The 23,570-nt window shown below is 45.3% G+C and overlaps 1 protein-coding gene across 1 annotated transcript; it reads left to right on the forward strand.

Annotated features, from left to right (window-relative positions):
* Nucleotides 1–5,277: 5,277 nt before the first annotated feature.
* Nucleotides 5,278–23,472, forward strand: HRK (harakiri, BCL2 interacting protein). Its single transcript, XM_075898185.1, has 2 exons — nt 5,278–5,588; nt 22,983–23,472. The coding sequence occupies exon 1, from the start codon at nt 5,278–5,280 to the stop codon at nt 5,539–5,541; it is 264 nt and encodes an 87-aa protein (XP_075754300.1). The 3' UTR covers nt 5,542–5,588; nt 22,983–23,472.
* Nucleotides 23,473–23,570: the final 98 nt, after the last annotated feature.

Here is a 23,570-nt window from a genome sequence, read left to right on the forward strand (position 1 = left end):
GCAAGGGTGCGGGCTCCACCTTGCACGTCCTATGGGTGCGGGGAGTGTGCATGTATTATCTCTTTGTCATGCCCCGCAGCAAAATGAGGTCCTGGCCCCAGGCAACTGTGCCAGCGTGAGTGAATGAATAGATCAATATGCTTGCAATAGGGGGACTGCTTGTCTCGTGTCTTGAGAGACAATGCTTATTCCTGCTCTTTGTCTCTCCCGCCCTATTATCAAGTTATTACAAGAGAGTCTTCGTCCCATGTTTCCGGAATAGCCATGACCCTTCGGTCATGCATTATATTCAAATAAGCCCATTATAATATTGATTTTTTTTTTTTTTTTTACCAGAGGAGCCAGTGCTAGGCAGAGCACCAGGAAGAAGTGTAGGTCGGTGGCCGTGGGGGTCTTTCAGGACACATCATGCCCAAATAGCCATGATGGCAAAGAACCCAGTTCCAAATGCAATTGGCCAGAACACCGCTCTTCATTCTGTTGGACACAGATGAGGCCGTGGTGATGGATGCATTCATGATTTCCAGCCTTGATTATTACAACTCATTATCTCTAGGACTGAAGCCACACATCCTGAAAAAACTCCAAATGATACAAACAGCAGCCTGCATGTTTAGCAACACAGGATGCGGGGAGCACATTACCTCTTTTCTGCCCTCTGAATTAGTTCCCTACTGAATATTAGAGCGCAGCTCAAACTCACTGCCCTCATATCCAAAACACTGCATGGGATTGGCTCCCAACTACCTGAGATACTCCTCTCCCTCCATGCTCATGGCGATCTCCTTCAGACAGCTGCACCCTATCGGAACAATAAAATCATCGCCCACGCAAGGCAGATTCCTCAGTGCAGGAGAAAGGGTCTATCTGAATGTCCTGACAATGACCATCAGTCTCACCACTTCCAGAACTAAATGGAAAACTGGTTTCTTCATCTTAGTTTTTCTGCACTTTCTTCTCCCTCTGCACGTCCACATGTGAACATAGAACAGTAAACGAATACAGATGAGATTGTTCCTAGTTCTAATTTTACATAACGGAGAAGCATTCATGTACTTCAAGGATGGGAGGGGGGACGACTCTCTAAGTCCCTACATAGAATCTTAGTGTGCTAAAATGCATTTGGAAGCCCGTGCAATAGCTGAAACCGTGGTGTAATGTACTCCTGCTAACCACCGATCCTCAGAGTTCTTCCAAATGAGCTCGGAGGGTAGCCTGCACATTGCCATAAGGGGGACAAATTCTCTGCTGGTGTAAATGGATGCAGCTGCACTGACTTCATTGGAATTTCCCTTCGTTTATATCAGAAGAGTTTCTGAGTGGTCTTCATTGCATAGAGCTGTCTAATACTCTAGACTCTAGTCGGAGTTCATAAGGGAATACATAACTGCCAAGGCCAACATCGAAGAGAAATGGTTTCAGCTGTTGTCCCTAGCTCCGGTCACTGAGGACCTATTTGAAATCATGGGATGGTGAGACCTGAGACTCCAAAAGCAATGGAGGACCCAGGAATATCCCTCAACTGAAAACTTGATTGAGAAGGGATTGACAAACCCTGAAAGTCACGGGGGCAGAAACCAGACGTGTAGATATTTTTTGCCTCGTTGAAGTGTCAGCTAGTTTCCTCTGATCCACGTCCTGTCATGGCCAGGCAACTGGGAAAGACACTGCATTGTCTGGGTTTACTATAGAGAGCACAGTTGTCACCTGCACATTGATGGAACTACAGCCATGAATGTCGTGTACACCAGGGAATATAAATGTCTTGAGTAGGGTTCTAATGAATTCTCCTTTGAAGGAAACTGGCATATCTCGGTCAGCATCAGATTCTGTACCTCCCTGCTTCGCCACGAGGAGCGGGAGTTCAACTTGCATGGAGATGCCTGCTAGCACCGTACATCCAGAACTCTCTTGACTATATCTCAGCCAAGGAAGAGGTGGCTCTGGATAGCGGGGGGTTGTGCTATTATTCTGCACAGATGCACCGAGATCCTTGAAATCTCGTCACCTGCAGGTTTGTGGAAGAGACAATCTTTCACCTTCTGCTTTGAAGTGGGTCCTCCAGCAAGTGTAGAGATGTCACCATTCCTTAGATACTTTCACCTTGTCTCGGGGGTCCTACAGCCACAGCATAATAGAAAGTTTCATTACTTGTCTTCTGTATATAGTTTCCAGGATTAATAAAGGTTTATCTTTAAACTGATTATCTGGCCGGAAAGATACCACACAAGCCACAGAGTGATCAATGAGGAAGTTTTTTTTTTCAACTTTAAATCAGATTTTCCTTTTGCACACCACTCTATGGACCTATCATTAGGAAACATCTTCCATACCACCCAGTTGAAGATGGATGAATATATCAGAGAATCCCACTGTGCCTGACTTTTGCATTGGGCACTCTGGGAACCTCCCAAGTTCCAACTTGGATACATCTTCAACTGAGTTTCTTTGCAGGAAAACATGCTCTCTGTGTGATTAATAATCCTCTGTTTCTTTGCCGTCTTCAGTTCTACTTTCTGCAGTTGCAGACTGAAACCTAGCACTGAACTATGGCCTACGGGCACTTACCGTTTGCTACTGGAGGTGCAGCAGTATGGACTAATGTAAATCTGTCCATTGCACATGCCATCTGAAACCAGGTGCCAACAAAATCAAACAACCAAAAATCCTCAGGAAGTCTAACTCTTTGGATCGATTTCAAGTTACAGCACAGGTGCGCTGTCCTTTCCCCTTGAAAGCGAAATAGTTTTTTTCCCTTGTAAAGTGAGCAAAATTATATTTGTTTAAATTGGTAAAACAGTGGATCTTCACTGAGGGCTAATTGCTGGCAAAGCTGTGTGTTAATAGGGTGTAGCGATGGGATAGTGGCGAGAATTTTCTCTCTCTCTCCCTTGAAATATTCCCATATCCCCGCATTTGTGCTCAGCAGCAAGTTGCTGCTTCTTAGTTCTGCTCCGTTGGCAACTACGTGCTTTTTTATTATTTTTTTCAGCGCGCTGCTTCCAATCCCAATTAAAAGATAATCGAACACACCCCGAAGAAGCCGTGTGGATTCCAAGCGCTGGCTTTGGGGGATTCCTCTCACTCAGAAACTCCTCTCACGGTGGAGAGCTCCTACGGCAAGTTTCAGTCCTCACAAAATGCGCCTTGTAGTTACAAACCCACGCAAATAAAAGGTCTGTGCCGGGACAGCCTCTGAGATGATAACGTTGCCGCTGCGCCAGGAGGAAGCTGGTACAAAAGAATAGAGACTTGCTGAGACGAGGGAGATATTAGTTAAAGGGGGGCTTGAAACGGCCCTGAACCTAGACCTCCAATTCACCCCGGCCCTCCTCCGGTGGCAGTCAGTAGAGTTACAACGGGGATAGAGCTGCCCTGAACCTGCAGGGAAGCTGAGCAGTTTGTTTTTAAAACGACCCGGGGAAAGGCTACATGAAGGGGCATGCTTCAAAACAGAGGGAGGTTAGCCCTGTTGCGGGACCGAAACCCACAAAAAAGGTTGCGCCTCGCAGCTAAGTTTACCCATTGGGGAAAAGAGAGCCCGTTTGCCCACCGATTTTAAGGCTGCCCAAGAAGCAGCAGAAACCTCCTCTGTCCTGCACAGCTAGTGAAAGGCTCTGCCGGTTTGTTTTCTGGGGCAGATCGGATTCGGATAACGGTGAACCCAGGGACAGGGGTGTGCGAGTTAGAATAATACCCAAAGAAGAGCAGGACACACACACACCCCTTTTCGCTCCCCAGAGGACAACAAATCTCTAGTGATTATAACTCTTGTAGGCCCCGCGAATGGGCCCGATCATGCTCCCAGGTCACTGACAGCTTTGCCATGACTCGCTATGGATCGAGCCTCTCGACGGTCTGTGGTAAAAGAAGTGACTTTTTTTTTGTTCACGGTGTCACAGACCAGTGTGAGAGGGTTTGCCTAGCCTGCTGTACGAGTCAGTGTTCTCTCTTCTTTAATCAGCTCCTGTAACCCCCAGCTCCTGTCCCTGGAGACACCCGTCTCCTGGAAAGCTTCAAACTCAAGGATCACAATTGTGGGTGATTTTACATTTTTAACAACTTTTTTAAAACTCAGATGCTCTAAGATCTCCTCTCGCCCTGGGGAGTCATTTCTGGGGGAGGTTAAGGTTTTTGTCTCTTGAATTTTCGCTTTAGTTGATTCTCAGTGGGAAGCAGAAAAGAAGAAACGCTTCTTTTTCTCTTTCATGTAAAACTCACCTGCCTTCTGTTTAAAGTAGGAGGAGAATATTCCACACCTGTTTTGGATCGTGGATTCTCATTCGGAGTACAACAGGCACACATATCACTTTTCAGTGACAAAGCAGGCACAAACAGGACCTCTCCTACAATACTGGACTTTGTGTCTCCTTCCCAGCAGGGATAAAAACTGAGCACGGATCAGAATTAAAAAAGAAAAAAAAACCTCTCGCAAAAAAACAGAAAACATGCCCTCATTTCATGTCCATTTCAGGGAAGCCTCTGGTATTTTAAGAGAGAACCTCTTATTTAGGCACAAAAAATCAAAATTGGAGGAGATGAGGGAGGGCGCAAAGTCCGAATACAGATCAAGTCCCAGGAAAGGCCTTTCCAACTTCCCGGTCCTTCCATAAAATAGGTATAAAATATTTTCAAGACGAAGGTTGGAAATAAAACGTCTCCAAGCCGGGGGGGCAGGGTTTATAAAATGTCTCCAAGCGAGAAGGAGGGGTATAAAACATCCCGAAGACACCTCATTGGGGTAAAACATCCCCAAGGGGATATAAAATAACCCCAAGGGGGGGGCGATAGAACATCCCTAAGCAGGAGGGGAGGAAAGGGAAGGAAGAGGTAGAACATCCCCAAGCGGGGTGGGTGTGTAGAACATTCCTAAGCAGGAGGGGGGAAGGGAGTAGGACACTCCCAAGGGGGGTGTAGAAAATCCCCAAGCGGGGGAAGGGTAGAACACCCCAAGGGTGGGGGATGGAAAGGGGTAGAACATCCCCTCGCCACGTGGGCTTGGCTGTCGCTCGGGTCGGCTTTGCCAGACTCGCGGCGAAGTTGGAGGCCGGACGGCGCAGCTGGTGGCTGCTCCAGCCGGCGCGGCACGAGTTAAAAGTTACCTTTCCTGCTGCCTTCTGCCCGCATCCCCGACGGGGAAGGATGATGTAACCCCCTCCTCACCATGTGACACTTTAATTAATACTCGCGCAGTTCGCACAACAACAGCACAGCGCACGTTAACTCCAGCCGGCCGCTCCCGGGCTCTGCGCGGGACCCGCCGGGCGCAGCGCAGCCATGTGCCCCTGCGCGCAGCACGGCGGCCCCCCGTCGGCTTGTCTCTGCAGCCCTGCCCGGAGCGGGGAGCCCCTCTCCGGGGCGCAGCTGCTGGCGGCCCGCCTGAAGCTGGTGGGGGATGAGCTGCAGGAGCGCACCGCGTGGAGGCGGGCGCGGAGCCGGGGGGCCGCGGCCGGGAGAAGCCTGGCCACCGGCCTATGTGTGCTGTGCGCCGCCGCGCAGATGGCCGCGCTGGTCTGGCTGATCCGCAAGAGGAGCGGGTAGGGACGAGGGCTCTGGCAGGAGCTGAGAGCAACCGGGAAGAGCAACAGGTAAGGGACATCCAGCGAGCGACATCCAGCAACCCTAGAGGGGAGGGAGGAAGCTTTGCAAAACCACCGGGCCGGTGACAGCTGAGGGGGCTTGGTACGAAATGTCCAAGGACAAAGGCGCAAGTCTGCAGCCGCTGACCTCTGCTTTTCCCCCTTCCCAGCCCCTCTCTGCCTCACAGCGCCCCTAGCTGGGGGAAATCTAGTCCAGGAGAGAATCTGGCCGGGGGCACCAGCTGGGGAGCCCCTGGACCAGAGAACATAAGACCAGCCACACTGGGTCAGCCAAAGGTCCATCCAGCCCAGCATCCTGTCTGCTGACAGTGACCAATGCCAGGTGTCCCAGAGGGAGTGAATCGAACAGGTACTGATCAAGCGATCTCTCCCCTGCCATCCATCTCCACCCTCTGACACACAGAGGCTAGGGACACCAAAAAGAGCAGGGTCCTTATCCCCATCGCGCAGGGGAAGGAAACTGAGGCAGGGACAGGGCACGAGGCTCGGCTGGGAATCACACCGTGCCACCGAGCAGAGTCCAGAATGAAAACCTGCCCTCCCTGCCGCCGAGTCCATCGGTGTGGGAATCACTCCCCGCGCCAGCTGCGGTCCGGAACGCGCGCGCCGCGTGCGAAGCTGATGTAAGGCGTGTGTGTGTGTAAGGGGAGAGGGGAGGTTCCCTGTGAGTGCTTGGCGCGCCAGGAGAACTCACAGTCCGCCCGCAATGGGAGCTGCAGATTTGGTCAACTGCGCCTGAGTTACAGTTGGTAGAGCCTGGAGCTGGAAGGCAAAGGTGGGCATGGAGTTGGGTAGCCAGGCGCTCGCTTGCCACACTCCAGCGCGCAAAAGCCGGGGCGCGTCAGGAGGGGACGGGGAGGTTTCCTTGTGATGGTGTAAACCTTGTGCTGGGGAAACACCCAGGAACGGTCTGTCGCTGCCCCGTGGAAGTAACATCCAGCCTGGCAAGTCCCCATCTCCCCCGCCACTTACGCCCTCTGCTTTCAAAGACTTTAACTCTGCGCCTGGAGTTGAAATTCCAAGGCGCCAGCTGCCTTGGCTGACGTTTCTTTCGGGCACTTTTCCGAGGGGCCCGGCTTCACACCCGCACTTGTCTGTGCTGACATCGTTTGTCAGCTGCGCCTTATTTACCAGCCGGACAGTTTCTCTTCCCATTTTGCAAACCCGGTGGAAGTACCAGGGCTCGACACTTCCCACCCTCTCGCCAGGACAATGCAGAGTGAGTCGCCGGGCGCTCGCGCTGGAAACCCCGGTGCAGGTTCAGAACGCAGGTCGGTGCCGGGGAAGCAAAGGGGCGCTCCCTGTGGAGTGTGAGTGGGTGCCTGGCTTGGGCTGGCGGACTTTACAGGCTCGAAGGGCAAGCGACACCCACTGTGTCACCTTTCGCTTCAGTCTTTGCCACAGCCCAAGAGGGCGATGACTCCTGCGGAGCCGCAGCCAAGAGAGCGCGGAATGTCTGCTCAACAGAAGCAGGGAACAGCTCCGGGGCTGTCTCCAAACGCACGCGCACGCACCCACCCTCACTCACAGAGGTGGCCCCGTCTCCTTTCAACACCCCCCTCTCCCCGCTTGCTGCCGGCGCCCAGTCGCAGCGGCACGCCGGCAGGGAGCAGGAGGCTTGGGACCCTTCTGTGCGCTTTGTGCGAGTGAGAAACTTCAGCTACTTCTTCGCGCCTCCCAGGCAGCCCAAGCCCGGAGCTGGAAGCGCGGTCAGGAGCCTGCGCCGGGCAGAGCGGGTGCGCCACAGAGTAGGTAGGTGGGCTGAAACCGGAGGGTTTAGTCCCAGTTCCTCTCCTGGCCCCAGCCCATGTGCCTTTGTTTTCGTGGGAGGGTTTGGATGACACGTGTTCTCTGCCTCCTCGGACCGTGCCGGCAGGAGTGGGACCGAGCGGTCTCTTCTCTCACACACCCCGCCTGGGAATAGGGTCTGGGGGTACCGGTGCAGGATGTCTCCCGACTCCAGAGCACTGTCCAGCCTGAGTACACAAGCGATCCCAGCTTCAGAACTGTATATCCCTGGCAGCCGGGCAGTGGTCAATCCCCTCCACTCCTCTATGGCCACACCGTGCCAGGCAGCAACATTTTCAGGGAGTTTGCTGGGAGGAGGGGGGGAGGAATCCCTGAAATGGATTCAGTGGAAAGTTGCTTTCTCAGCTGGTCATGCTATAGAGTTCTGCGGTGGCCGTATTCTCTCCCCCCACTCCCTCGCAATATATGGATTGTCCCTGTAGACTCAGCCAGATGCATAGAAAGCTCTCTCAATTCTAGCGCATCAGTTTCTCTCTTCCTTGAGTGCCTGTGGGATTCACAAAGGCACTTAGGTATCTAAACCCCTACATGCCAGTTTTAGGCTCCACTGTGATTCACAAGCTGTAGGGGCTTAAACTCGGTGCCTAACTTTTTTTGCTTAAAAGTTCCTAAGCACCCCAGTTTCTGCTTTGGTGCAAGCACACTGCCACCTCCCCACAGTTGACAGGATGCTTCTCTCCGGCTCAAGCCTTCCAGGGAATAACAAACTGGGGGAAGACAGGAATTCAGCTACTTCTCTCACAGGTCAGATAGACATGCTTAATGACAGGATAGGGTCCTACTCCAAACCTGGCTGGAGGAGGGGGCTGTGGTGCTGCCCATCTTAAAACTTGTAGCCCAGTGGTTAGAACACTCCCCTGAGAAGCAGGAGACCCTTTGTTCAAATCCTTTCCCCCTCTGGTCAAGGGAGGAATTGAACCAATATCCCCCAAATTCCTAGAGTGTGTTCTAATGCTGGGCTGAAAGTTATACATTAAGCAACACAACCAACATTTCCTTCTCCTCATCACTGTGTGTGGCATTAAGCCACTGCCCTCAGGGGTTCTCAAACTTTGTGATAATGCAACCCCCCCTAAGTTGCTTGCAACCCCTGGGGGGGGGGGAGGGCGGTCAGGACCCACAGTTTAAGAAATGTGGGCTTAACTCATTCTCACAAGATATATCTTAACAAAAGAATGGCCATACTGGGTCAGACCAAAGGTCCATCCAGTCCAGTATCCTGTCTTCCTGTTTTCCGACAGTGGCCAATGCCAGGTGGCCCAGAGGGAGTGAACAGAACAGGTAATCATCAAGTGATCATCCCCTATCATCCATTCCCTGCTTTTGACAAATGAAAGCTAGGGACACTATCCCTGCCCATCCTGGCTTAATAGCCATTGGTGGACCTATCCTCCATGAATTTATCTATTCCTGTTTTGAATCCTGTTAAAGTCCTGACCTTCACAACATCCTCTAGCAAGGAGTTCCACAGGTCGACTGTGGGTAGTGTGAATAAATGCTTCCTCATTTGACAATCCCTTGTTTTTGTGTTATGAATAAATAACTCTATTCACTTTCTCCTCACCTGTCATGATTTTATAAACCTTTATCATAATCCCCCTTATTCATCTGTTTTCTAAGATGAAGAATCCCATTTTTATTAATCTCTCCTTATATGGCAGCCGCTCAATATTGCTAATCATTTTTGTTGCCCTTTTCTGAACATTTTCCAATGTCAACTTCCAAGATATCTTTTTTGAGATGAGATGAGATGACCACATCTGCACAGACTATTCAAGATATGGACCATGGATTTATATAAAGGCAATATTATATTTTTTGTCTTATTCTCTAGCCTTTTCTTAATGATACCCAACATTGTTTGCTTTTGTGACTGCCACTGCACATTGACTGGATGTTTTCAGAGAACTATCCACAATGATTCCAAGATATCTCTCTTGAGTAGTAACAGCTAATTTAGTCCCCATCATTTTATATATATAGTAGCGATTATGTTTTCTGATGTGCATTACTTTGCATTTATCAATGATGAATTTTACATGTTATTTTGTTGCCTAGTCACTCAATTTCATGAGATCTTTTTAAAGATCTTCACAGTCTGCTTTGGATTTAATTATCTCGAGCCGTTTCATATCATCTGCACTTTTTGCTGCTTGACTATTTACCCCTTTCTTCAGATCATTTATGAATATGTTGAATAGAACTGGTCCCAATATGGACCCCTTTGGGACACTACTAGTTACCTCTCATCATTCTGAAAAATAACCGTTTATTCCTACCCCTTGTTTCCTGTCTTTTAATCAGTTACCAATCCATGAGAGGACTTTAGGCTCTTAATCCACAGAGCTGCAGGACAGGGTTCCCTGCTGCTGAATTGCTAGCACAGATAGATGCCTCCATCCAGCACAGGCATAGGCCTTGAAAGGAGCTGGTTTAGAACACCCCCTGGCTGTTCACATTTCCTATTGGATAGCTTTGCTGATTCTTTGCCTAATATGTCAGCTTTTGTAGATCACATTCTTAGGCACTTCTCTCTCTCTCCAGTGCATATGGAGCTCAGGGTCCTCACTCAGGCTTTGTGAATCCTTGTCTTGTTTCTGTGATTTTCTAGGCACCTAAAGGTTAGGTGCTGCCATGGTGAGTGTCATAAGGCCAGAGTCCTAGCCCTATAATCTCATCAATCTGGTCTCACTTTTTAAATTATGTTCATCAATATAAACATTATTTCTTTATTAAATAAACCATAACTAATTATTTTAAAAATCAAATACTAAGTACCACATTGCTCTTTACTGGCGATCTCCCTTCTGTTAAACAAAAGAAGCCCATTTCTGTACTTCCCAGTTGCTATGCTAAAATGCTGACTTCTTAACCCCTGATTTGTACTTTGTGGGAGTTTGCACTAGCTATATGCTGGATGGTTCTGCTAAAATGATCAGCAGTGAAACAGTCAATAATTTAGCCATTTAAATCCTCATAATTATTCTTCAAAGTTAACATTTTATTGAGATGTCTGGAGCAAATCTCACTTCTCAAAGCTAATTGTATTATAACTGTTATTTATATAACACCATAGATACGATAGATATTTTATGGTTCCAATAAAGAGGGAATTTTACTTCTTGTCCATCAGAGTTTACAACTTGTTTCAAGATGACAGTTATGCAAATATTTAATGCTATGTTCAGGAAAGCACTTAAATGTGCATACTTAATAAGTTCCATTGATCTCAACTCATTTATATGTGATTAAAAGCTTTCCTAAACTGAAGCCTTAGTGGCAATAAAAACAGAATGAAATGACAATAACGAGAACGGCAGAAGAAGGGAGGGCCAACGGAGAAGAAAATATTATTGTTCTTTCCTTTCCTTCTCCTACATCCCCTTGTTCATTTGTAATCCTTAGCTGCAGTGTCATATGGACTCAAGACTGAACTGCTACTTGTTAGTAAGGTGCCTGGCAGTGGCACATTTTTAGATATCTAAATAATAATAAATATAAATTTGATTACGTGGGAGGCTTCTGTATTCATGTGGAGTGTTTTAGAGCAGGGTTTCCGATAGAGAGATGTGTGTTTATACTCTGTGCGTGTATTTATTTTTTAAACTCAAACTTTACATTCTACATAGCTGGCAGTGCGTCCTCTGCAGAGATGGCATGTGCCTAAACACAGCTCAGCTTGCTGGACAAAACTGCAGTCAACTCTATTGCTGACATCCATTACTGTTCTCTAGCCTCCAGGGTTCAGTTTCTTAGGACGTTCATGAACCAAGCTATGTGGTATGGTTCATAGTTTTTGGAAAGCAATATCCCTCTGAGATCCACTTGTAGGTTTGAGCTCAACAAACTCAAGCCTCCAAGGGAAACATTAAAACTGTGATGTAATGTAATGTAATGAAATTTAACGATGTTATGTATGTTAGCATCTCATTTGCTCCATTCTTTTTAGCATAGGAACTCACTTATTTTCTTATGGTGTTGAAGTGCTGGAATGTAGAGAGGGCAACTATAGGAAGAGATGGAGCTGGTGAAGTTGACTGGAGCATAGAAAATATTTAGCAGCCTCAGATCCACTCAATGCAGGCTCACCAGGAGAAGGTCCACAAAATTCCGCCAAACCTCAGATCTAAGGCGCAGTGAAACTGAGTTTGAAGTTAATTGCAAATATTTGCATAGCTTAATATGGGCAATCCGAGTTCTGTCCCTACTTGGTTTTGACATTGATTTACTATGTAACCTTTGCCCCAATTTCCCCATCTATAAAATACGTTTAATGATACTTACCGTCTAGGGATGTAAACATCTCTTAAAATATTAACTGATCACATGATATAATTTTAATTGTTACTGGTTAACTGGGGTCCTGATAGCCCACAGTGGGCAAGGAGCTCCTTCCAGGGATGGTGGGGCTGCTCCAGCTGGCTGGGGTCCCACTGCACCGCACTGCACCATGGGCAGGAGGTTGCTCCATGCATGGTTGCTCCATGCATGATAACAGCATAGAGAGTACTTTCATAGAATTTATAGACAATAACAACCTGGAAAGGGTTGCAAGTCCTTTGGAGGAAAAAATTAGAACTCAAAATGATCTTGACAGACTGGAGGAATGGTCTGAAATAAATAGGGATGAAATCCAATAAGGACAAATGCAAAATACACCGCTTAGGAAGGAACATAGGCATGGGAAGTAGGGATGTGGGGGATGCTGCAGTGCACCCAGGGGGCTGTTCCCACCACGGGGTTCACCAGATCCATGTCCCGGCCTCCAGGCAGCCTCTCCAGTCCCTGCCAGCTTCAGCAGCCCTTAGAGTCCTGCTGCCCTCTGTTCCCATGGATTCTGCAGTCTACCATCCATGGGCTCCATAGCCTCCTCTAGCTGTGGCTGGTGTGTCAAATCTCCGGTCTGGATGCCATTAGAGGCAATGGCATCTGGTCCATCCAGTCCAGGAGAGTTGGCAACTCTAGGTCTGACCCCCGTCTGGGGCTGTGAGAGGCACTAAAAGGTTTGGAGGTGTAGCTCAGCACCCCCATCTTAAAAATAGAACCAGTGCCATTGGGAAGGAACAATAAATTGCAGAAATACAAAATAGGAATTGAACGCCTAGGAAGGAATACTACAGACATGCATCTCGGGGTTATAGAGTATCACAAATGAAATATAAGTCAGCAGTGTAATATTGTAGCAAAAAAGACCAAATATCATTCTGGAATGCATTAGCAGGAGTGTTGTAGGCAAAACAAAAGAGAAATTCTTCCACTCTACTCACCACTGAACTGGAGTACTATGTCCAATTCTGGGCATCACATTTCAGGAGAGGTGAATACAAATAGAAGAATGTCCAGAAGAGAGCAACAAATATGATTAAACATAATCTCTGAGGAAAGATTTAAAAAGCTGAGGTTTTAGTCTGGAGAAAAGAAGACCGAGGAGAAACATAATGATTTTCAAGTAGGTAAAAGATTGTTATATGGAAGTGAGAGGTTCTCTTCAACCACACAGGACAGGACAAGAAGTAGTGGCCTTAAATTGCAGCAATGGAGAATTGGGTTAGACATTAGGAAAAATGCCCTTCCTGTAATGCTGTGTAAACACCAAAACAAATTACCTACGGATGTTACAGAATCTCAGTTATTGGATGTTTTAAGAACAAGTTAGACAAATACCTGTCCTGGATAGTTTAGATAGTTTAGGCTTTAGTGCAGGAGGACTGAACTACTAGATGACCTATCATGGTCTCTTCCACTCCTACATTTCTATGCTTCTATGATGCTGAAGTGATGAGCATGGTAATGAAAACTTAGAAGATATATAGAAAGAGCAGTACTTTATGAGTGCTGTAGAATGTGTGTTTTTGAACCAATATTTATTATTTCCTTTCCCCCATACATCTAGGCTACGTCTAGACTGGCATGATTTTCTGCAAATGCTTTTAACGGAAAAGTTTTCCGTTAAAAGCATTTGCGGAAAAGAGCGTCTAGATTGGCACAGATGCTTTTCCGCAAAAGCACTTTTTGCGGAAAAGCGTCTGTGCCAATCTAGATGCGCTTTTGCGCAAAAAAGCCCCGGCCGCCATTTACGCAATCGGGGCTTTTTTGCGCAAAACAAATCTGAGCTGTCTACGCTGGCCCTTTTGCGCAAAAGGGACTTTTGCCCGAATGGGAGCAGCATAGTATTTCCGCAAGAAGCACTGATTTCAGACAGTAGGAAGTCAGTGTTCTTGTGGAAATTGAAGCGGCCAGTGTAGACAGATGGCAAGTTTTTCTGCAAAAGCAACTGCTTTTGCGGAAAAACTTGCCAGTCTCGACACAGCCCTACAAAGAAACTCTTCAGAGATAAACTTCTTGCACAATAACATAAATCCTTGGACCTGACCACTCAGGTTATTAGGGATTGCATGGCACAGTTAATAAGAACAGGGGAGTTAGCTTGTACCACTTAATACTTACTCACTTAGCCCAATCTCTGGTTGAATCACTTGTAGTCTTATGGTTAGAGAAACAGAACGGTGCTCACAATAGGGACAAATTCCAGCTCAGCTAATTGCTTACTGCTCCTCTACATTCTCTCCAGGAGTTTGAAATGGACACGGTATTTCTCACTCTCTCTCACACTCCACACATGTATGTGCCTGTTTCTAGCTATCTCCTGTGATGTGCAGCTCTCTCAGTTGTGGAACAAGGTAGAAGTTTAATACTGCACAGCAGCTTTATATAGCAGTTTACACTAAGAAATGATCTCTCTGTATTGGGGGATGCTTCCAGGAATCAGGTTTTAAAGGACATTTGGGCCTTGGCTCACTTAGCATTCCAAGGCTTATGTGATTTAGATGTCTATGCCCCACTTTCAAAAATGGTATAGGCATTTGTGAGCCTATGTCTCAATGGGACTTGGGCTCCTAAGTGCCTAAATCACTTTTGAGCATGCCACTTAACCACTTAGACCTTCCAGTACTGAGCAACATATCAATACTTCTAAAAACTTAGGCCCAAGAATCTTCAATAGAGGCAAGACTGTGTTCATGGGGTGAAACTAGTTTGTAGTGTCCGTGTGACATGTTGGGATCTTTGGATGAAAAGTGCTCTGAAAATGACAGCTTTGTAGTATATAAGCTGACATCACCTTGAAACACCCAGCCAGCGTATGAAGTGTAGTTAGCATGTGCCAGTTTGGCATGCAGTGCCATTTACATTTTGCTCTATTAGTCTAGAAGTAGAAGAGTATTAAATTAACCCACATCTCTTCCTGCCAGCAACACCAGCCCGGTTCTATGCTCCTTGTGTTGCCAATAATTTCCTCCAATGTCAGCTGCTAGATTCATGCAGAGCTGCTCTGTCAAACATCGCAGTGTTGTTAATTAGCTGTATTAAAATGGAGGTGATAGGATTTTTAGAGATGTTTTATCGAACTGTGTGGCAATCCTCAAAAGAGTAAGGACTGGAGGCAGAACTACAGTTATGGGACTAGTCTGCCAACCCAGCAACAGACTACAGTTTTGTACAATGAACAAATTGAACATTCATGTTGCAGATTGTGTTTATTCTGTGCTTTCCTGAGTCTGACACCTGGAAAAAAGCTTTGCTGCTTATTTTCCTGAAAAACTAAGAATTTTCCATCTTATGCCCTTCAGAGGCCCTCACTGCTAACCTTGCAAAAGAGAAAACCCTCATCCCTAAGGGTATGTCTACACTACCCCGCTAGTTCGAACTAGCGGGGTAATGTAGGCATACCGCACTTGCAAATGAAGCCCGGGATTTGAATTTCCCGGGCTTCATTTGCATAAGCCGGCCGGCGCCATTTTTAAATGCCGGCTTGTTCGAACCCCGTGCCGCGAGGTGTACAGATAGTTCGGAATGGCTTGCTAGTTCGAACTATCTAGCCCGTGCTGCGTGTAGCTGCGCGGCACGGGGTTCGAACAAGCCGGCATTTAAAAATGGCGCCGGCCGGCTTATGCAAATGAAGCCCGGGAAATTCAAATCCCGGGCTTCATTTGCAAGTGCAGTATGCCTACATTACCACCCTAGTTCGAACTAGGGTGGTAGTGTAGACATACCCTAAGTCTCTAATAAGCCAGTAGCAAAGAAGCATATTATTGTTAGAGCTATACAGCAGCCAAGATGCACCTCTTTCTAGGGATGGATTAAGGCTAACAGGACCCATATCTTCTAGAACTTTGGAGTTGCCCCCAAAACTTTCCCCCTTGGCCTCTGGCCTCCTTGATCTTGCTATCCTAAAATCTCTTAAATAGGCTGTTCCTCTGAGCCTCTCTGCAATGGATCAACTCTTCTTTCCTGTTGCCACTCCTTGCCCCATAGCGTATTTCTGGATCTTCCTTTCCTAAATATCCCTTCTACCTCCCTCACAAACAAATCCAAAAAGCCCTGATGTAAGTGGTTGGATCTCCCATGGATTTCAATGGGAATTTCATTCACTCATTCCAAAGCTCAATAAGGCCTTTGGTTTCTCACTAGCTTACTGCTGCATCAGGCTGAAATCCCAGGTTTTGCCATGTTGCTGACCTTTCCATGGACAATCCAATTTCCCTAATATTTCCCCTTTGCATATATTATTTATAATTATTTTATGTATTAAGCATGGACGAAATGCAAAATTAATCACAGGGGGAAGTAGGTATAATTCCATGTTAGTGGGGAACTGGGCTCTATGTACCCAATGCTTTACAAACCATGTAGAAAGTCAGCTTCTTCTATGGTTTCAATAGTGCTAGAACTGAGCATACAACTCTGGCTTGACTCTCTGTCTCTGAATAAAGAAAAGCCATAGAAGTGCTGAGCAAGGGTGAGTAACGTCCTATCTGAGCCACTTGAATCCCATTCCTATGAAACTGTCTCTCCTTCAGCAGGGCAATTTTCCTGTCTGGTAGAAACACCATCTAGTCCAGGGGTGGGCAATAAATTTTGCTCGGGGCCACTTCAAAAATTTCTGAAGTAGCCCCAGGCCACCCTGGAAGGGACAGGGCCTAAACAGGAAGGGGTGGGGCTACACCACTCCCAGACCATGGTTGGTCTGGGAGTGAGGGAGCCCTATTGCCCCCTCTTTCCACTAGGCACCCATGCCCTGGAAGAGACTTGGCATGCCCCCCCACCCCAAGGCCAATCAGAGCATGGGGGTGGGGTAGCGAGGGAGCGGGGGAAGCCTTCTCCCACCCTGAGAGGAGCACGTGGCACTTTGAAGTGGCTCAGGCTCCTCTCAGGGCCAGGGCAGGGTGAAAGAAGCTTCACGTAGCTCCCCCACCCCCAGACCCTGATTGGTGCTATGTGGTGGAGAGGTGCTATGTAATATGAAGGACTGAAAGATTTTCAAAGCTGGCTAGGTTTTTGGATGCCCAAATGCCATTAAAATCACTGGGAATGAGCTGTCCAGTCCACTACCTTTGAAAATCTCACAACTTTTGAAAATTTCAGTCTAAAAACTTTTCTTTGTGTCCTTGGCTCTTGTTTACGAAGTGAAATTAAAGGGGGCCAATTCAGTGAACTGAAAATCAAAAAGGAATTCGATACAAAGTGGAAACATGGATGAACTGTTAAAGGAGTACAAAAGAATAGTACCCGCAGGGTACAAAATCAGAAAGGCGAAGGCACAAAATGAATTACACTTAGCAAGGAGCAAACAAGGCAAAAAAAAGAGATTCTTCAAATACAGTAAGAGCAAGAGAAAGACAACAGAAAGTAAAGATCGTCTACTTAGTGGAGAAGAAGGGCTAATAACTGATGATATCAAGAAGACTAAGGTGTTTATGTCTATTTTGTTTCAGTCTTCTTTAAAAAGGTTAATGGTCTCCAGATTCTCAACACAATATTAACAACACCGAGGAAGGAATATAAGTTAAAATAGGAAAGAATATGTCAAGGAATATTTAGATAAATTAGATGTATTCAAGTTAGCAGAACCTGATGAAATTAATCCTTGTGTACTTAAGGAAATAGCTGAAGCAATCTGAAAACCATTAGTAATTATCTTCAAGACCTCATGGAGGACAGCTGAAGTCCCTGAGGACTGGAAAAGGCTAAACATAGTACCTATCTTTAAAAAGAGGAACAAAGGGGACCCAGGAAATTATAGGCCAGTCAGACTTATTTGGTACATAAGAATATAAGAATGGCCATCCTGGGTCAGACCAAAGGTCCATCTAGCCCAGTGTCCTGTCTGCCGGCAGTGGCCAGTGCTAGGTGCTCCAGAGGGGGTGTACCGAAGACAAGATACTGGAACAAATGATTAAGCAATCAGTTAGTAAGCATTTAGAGCAGGGGCGTGAAACCTTTTTTGGAACCTCAGGCCTATGGGCTCCTGGATTCAGCCCCCAAGGCATTGGGAGACTGTGCTGACACTTCCTCCCCTTCTCCCTGCTACCTCACTACGGCGGTGGGGGAGGGGGCACTGACCCAAGTAAAATCAGTCAAGGGCCACAAAAAATCCTCACTGACGTAGTGCCCAAATGAGAAGGAGAAAGACACTCCCCACATTCCTTTCACATGCCAGAGCCTAGAGGGGCCCAGCCTAGTATATTTTGTACGCTCAAACCCCGTAGTGGGATAGCGGGGGGAAGGGGGAATGGCTGGAGTGCCAGCACAGGCTCCCCAATGCCTTGGGGGCTGGATCTAGGAGCCCCTAAGCCTGAGGTTCCCCACCCCTGATCTGGTAATAGCCTTATAAGGAATAGCCAGCATGAATTGGTCAAGAAAAAAATCATGCCAAAGCAACTTAATTTCCATCTTTGACAGTGTTATTGGTCTCTCATATATGGGGAAAGAGGTAGATGTGATATATTGCAATTTTACAAAGGGTTTTGAAATAATCCCACATGACATTCTCATAAGCAAACTAAGGAAATGGAGTCTAGATTAAAATAGTATGAGGTCCGTGCACAGCTGGTTGACAGAGTAGTTATTAATAATTCACTGTCAAACTAGGAAAGCATATCTAGTGAGGGCATGAAGGGGTTAATTCTTATCCAGTATTATTTACCATTTTCATTAATGGTTCAGATAATGGAATAGAGAATATGCTTATAACATTTAAGGTTGACCTTAAGTTCAGAGGGGTTGCAAGAACTTTGGAACACAAGACAACAATTCCAAATTACCACAACAAACTGGAAAATAGGTCTGAACTCAACAAAATGAAATTAAAAAAAAGACAAGTGCAAAGAACTTCACAATTACAAAATGGGGATAATTGGCTAGCTGGTAGTACTTCTGAAAAGTCTCTAAGGATTAGAGAGGATCACAAATTGAATGTCAACAATGTGATGCATTTTGGGGCATATCAATAGGATAATTATATGTAAGACATGGAAGGTAAATTGTCCCACTCCGCTTAGCACTGGAGAGACCTTAGCTGGAGCACTCTGTCCAGTTCTGGGCACTATACTTTAGGAATGATTGGACAAACTGGTGTGTGTCAGAGAAGAAGAAAAAGGGATTGGGGGAGTTTAGAAAACTTGACCTATGAGGAAAAGTTAAATAAAAATGGGCATGTTTATTCTGTAGAAAAGGTGGCTGAGGTATGATCTGATAACAGTCTTCAACTGGGCTCAGTTGTTCTCCATGTCCACTGAAGATAGGACAAGCAGCAGTGGGCTTCATCTGCAGTTAGGCAGTTAAGTTAGACACTAGATAACACTTTTTAACTAGAAGGGTAGTTAAATTTTAGAACAGGCTTCCAAAGGAAGTTGTGGAATCTCTGTCACTGGAGGTTTTCAAGAAGAAGTTGGACAAATACCAGTCAAGGATGATCTAGGTTTACTCAATGCACAAGACTGAACTGGATATCTGCCTGAGATCTCTTCCATCACTATGATTCTAGGTTGTGATTAGAATTTGAGCATCCGTAAGTGGATAGACAGCAATGTACAGATCAAAAGTACGTTAGTTTTCCTGAAAAATGTCAAAGGAAATGAAAATTTTTCCATAATTTTTCCCACATCATTTTGGTTATGGGTTGTTGTTTTTTTTGTTGAAAACCAAAGATATTTCAGGGTTTTTTGTTTTTGAAACCCAAGAAATATTTTTTTTAAATAAAAATCTGAAGACATTTATCAGGAAAATGTCTGTTTTCGACACAAAAAGCACCAGTTTTAATTTTTTAAAAATTGCTAGGAACATGTTTTGCATTCTACAGAGAGGACATGCAGGCACTCCCTCCCTCCTTGTAAACACTCTAATACTGGGTGGAGTCTGGCTTTTTCCAGCTCCTTTCATACTTAAAGACCCAAATTCCAATCTATCTATCTGTCGAATGCTTTGTGTTAAAATTGGAGTAACTCTACTGATGTCCATTTGAATGGTTCTGCATTGATAGTGCTGTAAATGAGATCAGAATTTGGCTCCAAGTATAATCCATTAATGAGTCACATAATGGAAATGCAGCCAATATGCACCCAGGAATGGCTTTAACACAGCCTTCAATATTCAAAGTTGTTTTATTGAGAGATGGGATGCAGGCCAGGATCCTGGAGTTTTCACTCTTCGAGTGAAATTCATCCCTATGCAGAGAGTCAGCATGAAGCCTGTGCAAAACTTAAGTAGCACTGAAGCCCTCAATGTCTATCTACACTATGAGCTTTGCTGCAAGAGGCAATGCAAATAAAGCACTGATTAGCATTTTGTCGTGCTTCATTTGCATAATCTATTCCAAGCCGTTTTTGTGCAAGTGTATTTGTGTAAAATGAACACAGCCACGCTGCTTGTTTTTGTGCAAAAACCCCTCGTGCAAAAATGGCTCGGAATAGATTATGCGAATGAAACGCAACAAAATGCTAATCAGAGCTTCATTTGCATTGCTTCTTCTGGCAAAGCGCATAGTGTAGACATAGCCTCAGAATGAACAAGCATTATGGTGGGTATTTGTCTGCACACAGATTTTTTTCCCCTTGGAGCTTAATAAGTTTTTGAATTAAAAAACGTTTGAAAACTTAGTCAATGTTTTCTTCTGTTTAGGGGAAAGAGAGAAAATGGTGGTGGAATGTAAGACCTTCAGGTGGTAGGCTCTCTCATGCTGTGTTTGTAAAACTTTTAAGATAGTTGGGCCATGATCTTTGGTTGGTGCTACCACAGCACAAGTAAAGTTCTTTGTAAAACTTGAGTAAAACCCTAATACTCTCATTTAGATTTTACTCAGGCAAAGATCCCACTTCAGTTTATTTAATCTCTCATAGACATTTCTCTGAATCTCATCTCCTTTGATTCCAGGTACTAAAATCAATGAGATTTTTCCTTTATTATGGTCTTCACCCCCTATGTAACTCATCCTTTTTCTTCTAAAGATGTGGGTTCAGGTGTATTTTAGATCACAGTGCAAATGGCTAAGGCACTCTCAGGCTCTCTCTAAAGATTGCACACATACAAAAAGCACTGCACAGTTGTTAGTCTTTGCTCAGCAGAAGCCTAGAAAGAAAACATACAGGAGTTCTATAAACTGAGGCTGAGGTGCATTGGCAGGATTGTAGGTAGGAACCTATTCTGTCACTCGCATAGATTAGAAGGACTGACGTGAACTGTGTGGTGACATCTGTCCTCTGGTATGTTTTGACTCTGAGGCCATGTCTACACTGCAATTAAAACCCCACAGCTGACCCTTGCTCGCTAACTTCGGCTTGTGGGGGTCAGGCTAAGGAACTGTTTAACTGTGATATATGTTCAGCATAGAGGCCAGGTTCTAAGACCCAGTGAGGTGAAAGGCTCTCACAGCTTGAGCTGAGTCCAACCCCAATGTCTATACTGTAATTAAACAGTCCCTCAGTAGGGCTACATCTACACTGCTGCAGCAGCTATTTCGAGATACTGGAGGTATCCAAAAATAGCTATTCCACATCTTTTGAGTGCGCCTCTTATTTTGAAATATGATATTGCTACTCCTATTTCCCTGTAAACCTCATTCCACGAGGAGTAAGGGACATTTCAGAATAATTTATTTTGAAATAAGTGCTGTGTAGACAGTGCCAAATTTCAAAATAACATCGATATAAGCTATGCAATTGCGTAGCTCAAATTGTGTCACTTATTTTGAGCTACAGGTGCAGTGTAGACACACTCCAAGAGGCTCTTAGCCCAAACCAGCTGGCACAGCCTCGGGTGTGTCTTAACTGCAAGGTAGACATACTCTAAGTCAATAGTATGTTCCCATTCCATTCAGCACTAAACATCTTTCCCCCTTTTTCCTCACCAGCAAAAAGTTCCTAAAGTATAAGCAGATCTGAAGAAAAGGTGAAGTCTCTCTCTCTCTCTCTCTCTCTCTCTCTCTCTCTCTCTCTCACACACACACACACACACACACACACACACACACACACACACACACACACACACACGTTAGGCAACTTGCATTGCTTCAGTCCTGGTTGATTCAATTTGGACTCAGTTCTTCTAACTTTGTTCATAGTTGGGTTAGGTATCTTAGTCTTGACAGCAGAAGCCATGGATGAGGAGTGAAAACGGGAATAATTGCTGCAGTTCCATGTAGACTGGGAACTCAGCCTACTTTTTGAAAGTGGTGTGTTTACACAGAAACAGAACAATCTCCTGTCACTGAAACAACAGTTCAGGAGTTACACAGCAAAGACATTAAAATTGAGAATTTAATGGAAAAGATCTAGGGTCAGATTTTGATAATATATGTACCAGTGTAAATATAAAGTAACAATACTGAAGACAATGGAATTATTCTGGATTTACATTGGTGTAACAGACCAGAATCTGCCTCATAACTTGCTGTCAACCCTAATCACTCTTAGATGACACAGCTGGATGTTTTACTGCTCACAGCGTGTGAAATTCTTCTGATGTAGAGGGCCAACATAGATTTCTCTAGTGAGGTTTTTATGCAGTTACTCATCACTCTGGGATCTGAGAGCTATGAACCTTGTAAATCCCTTAAAGACCCCATTAATGGGTATTAATGAGACTTAAAAAGCATGTAGACCGGAGATGCAAATATGACATGGAAACTTTATTTTAAAAGTTTTTCCACAAACTGTTCTTGAGAACTGGTATTTATATCTGCAAATGCCTGTATCAATGAATGCAGTGTCCTGGGACACTGTGGGTACGTCTTAGACTACAGGGTTTTGTCGACAGAAGTTTTGTCGACAGATACTGTCTACAAAGCTTCTGTCGACAAAGAGCATCTAGTCTACATCCAGTTCTGTCAACAAAGCAAGCCACTTTGTCGACATGACAGTGTAGATGCAAAGGACAGTGTAGATGCAATAACGCCTTCTGTCAACAGAACTCTGTCGACAAAAGGCGTTATTCCTCATAAAATGAGGTAGTTTCAATTTTGAGTGACTAAGGCCACTCAAAGTATAGATATGGCCTTAGTCACTCAAAATTGAAACCACACAGGAATTGTGATAGCATTTTGAATAAAAGCCAGATCTCTTGATCTCCTTTCCTTTAACCACAAAATGGTCTTCCCCATAAATTACATATACAGTACTTCCTAGCCAGCAAATTCTTGCATAAACAAGAAGATTCATGCCTACATTTAGAATATATTTTTATTGTAAAAACTGCATCAGTATAATAAAAAAAAAAACCCTTATTTTGCTTTTTCAGGCTGGAGAAACCTCTGCATCCTTGGAGAAAATCATTTCCCCTTTTCCTGCAGGGAGTACAGTCTGAGCAGCAGCTGTGAAGTATGGAGATAAGAAAGAAGAGGAGGAGGATGAAAGAGGCTTGAGCAATGGGAAAGAAGATTTGTACTGAAGGAGCTGTTCAAGTGTGCAACAGCAAAACAGAGACACATATGTGCTTCTATAGAGAGAATACGTTAATACATGCATGCCTTGTTGAAAACGTAAGAAACATTCCTTTTAGATTACTGTGGTCTGAGCGCTTGTGCGCCTGCAGTTTGAGTCAAAAAATTAGTGATGTTCTTGCTGTAGCGCTAACACCTTCCCCACCGGGCATTGTCTATGGTATGGCACACCTCTGCCCCTTTAAATGTAGAAGTGTGAAAAATCACTTGCAAACCCAGGGCTAAATAATATCTGCAAGTAGTACATTTGCTGCAAATAAGCAGCTGCTTACTGTGGGAGGTGGAGGAAAGGGGGTGTTCAGCTGTTTTGACATGAGACAGTTTGTGTGTGTATATATTTTAAGCTCTATGAAACCAGGTGAGATATGCTTTTCTTACAACAGTAC

This window comes from Pelodiscus sinensis, chromosome 15, assembly GCF_049634645.1.
Source record: "Pelodiscus sinensis isolate JC-2024 chromosome 15, ASM4963464v1, whole genome shotgun sequence".
Classification (NCBI taxonomy): Eukaryota; Metazoa; Chordata; order Testudines; family Trionychidae; genus Pelodiscus; species Pelodiscus sinensis.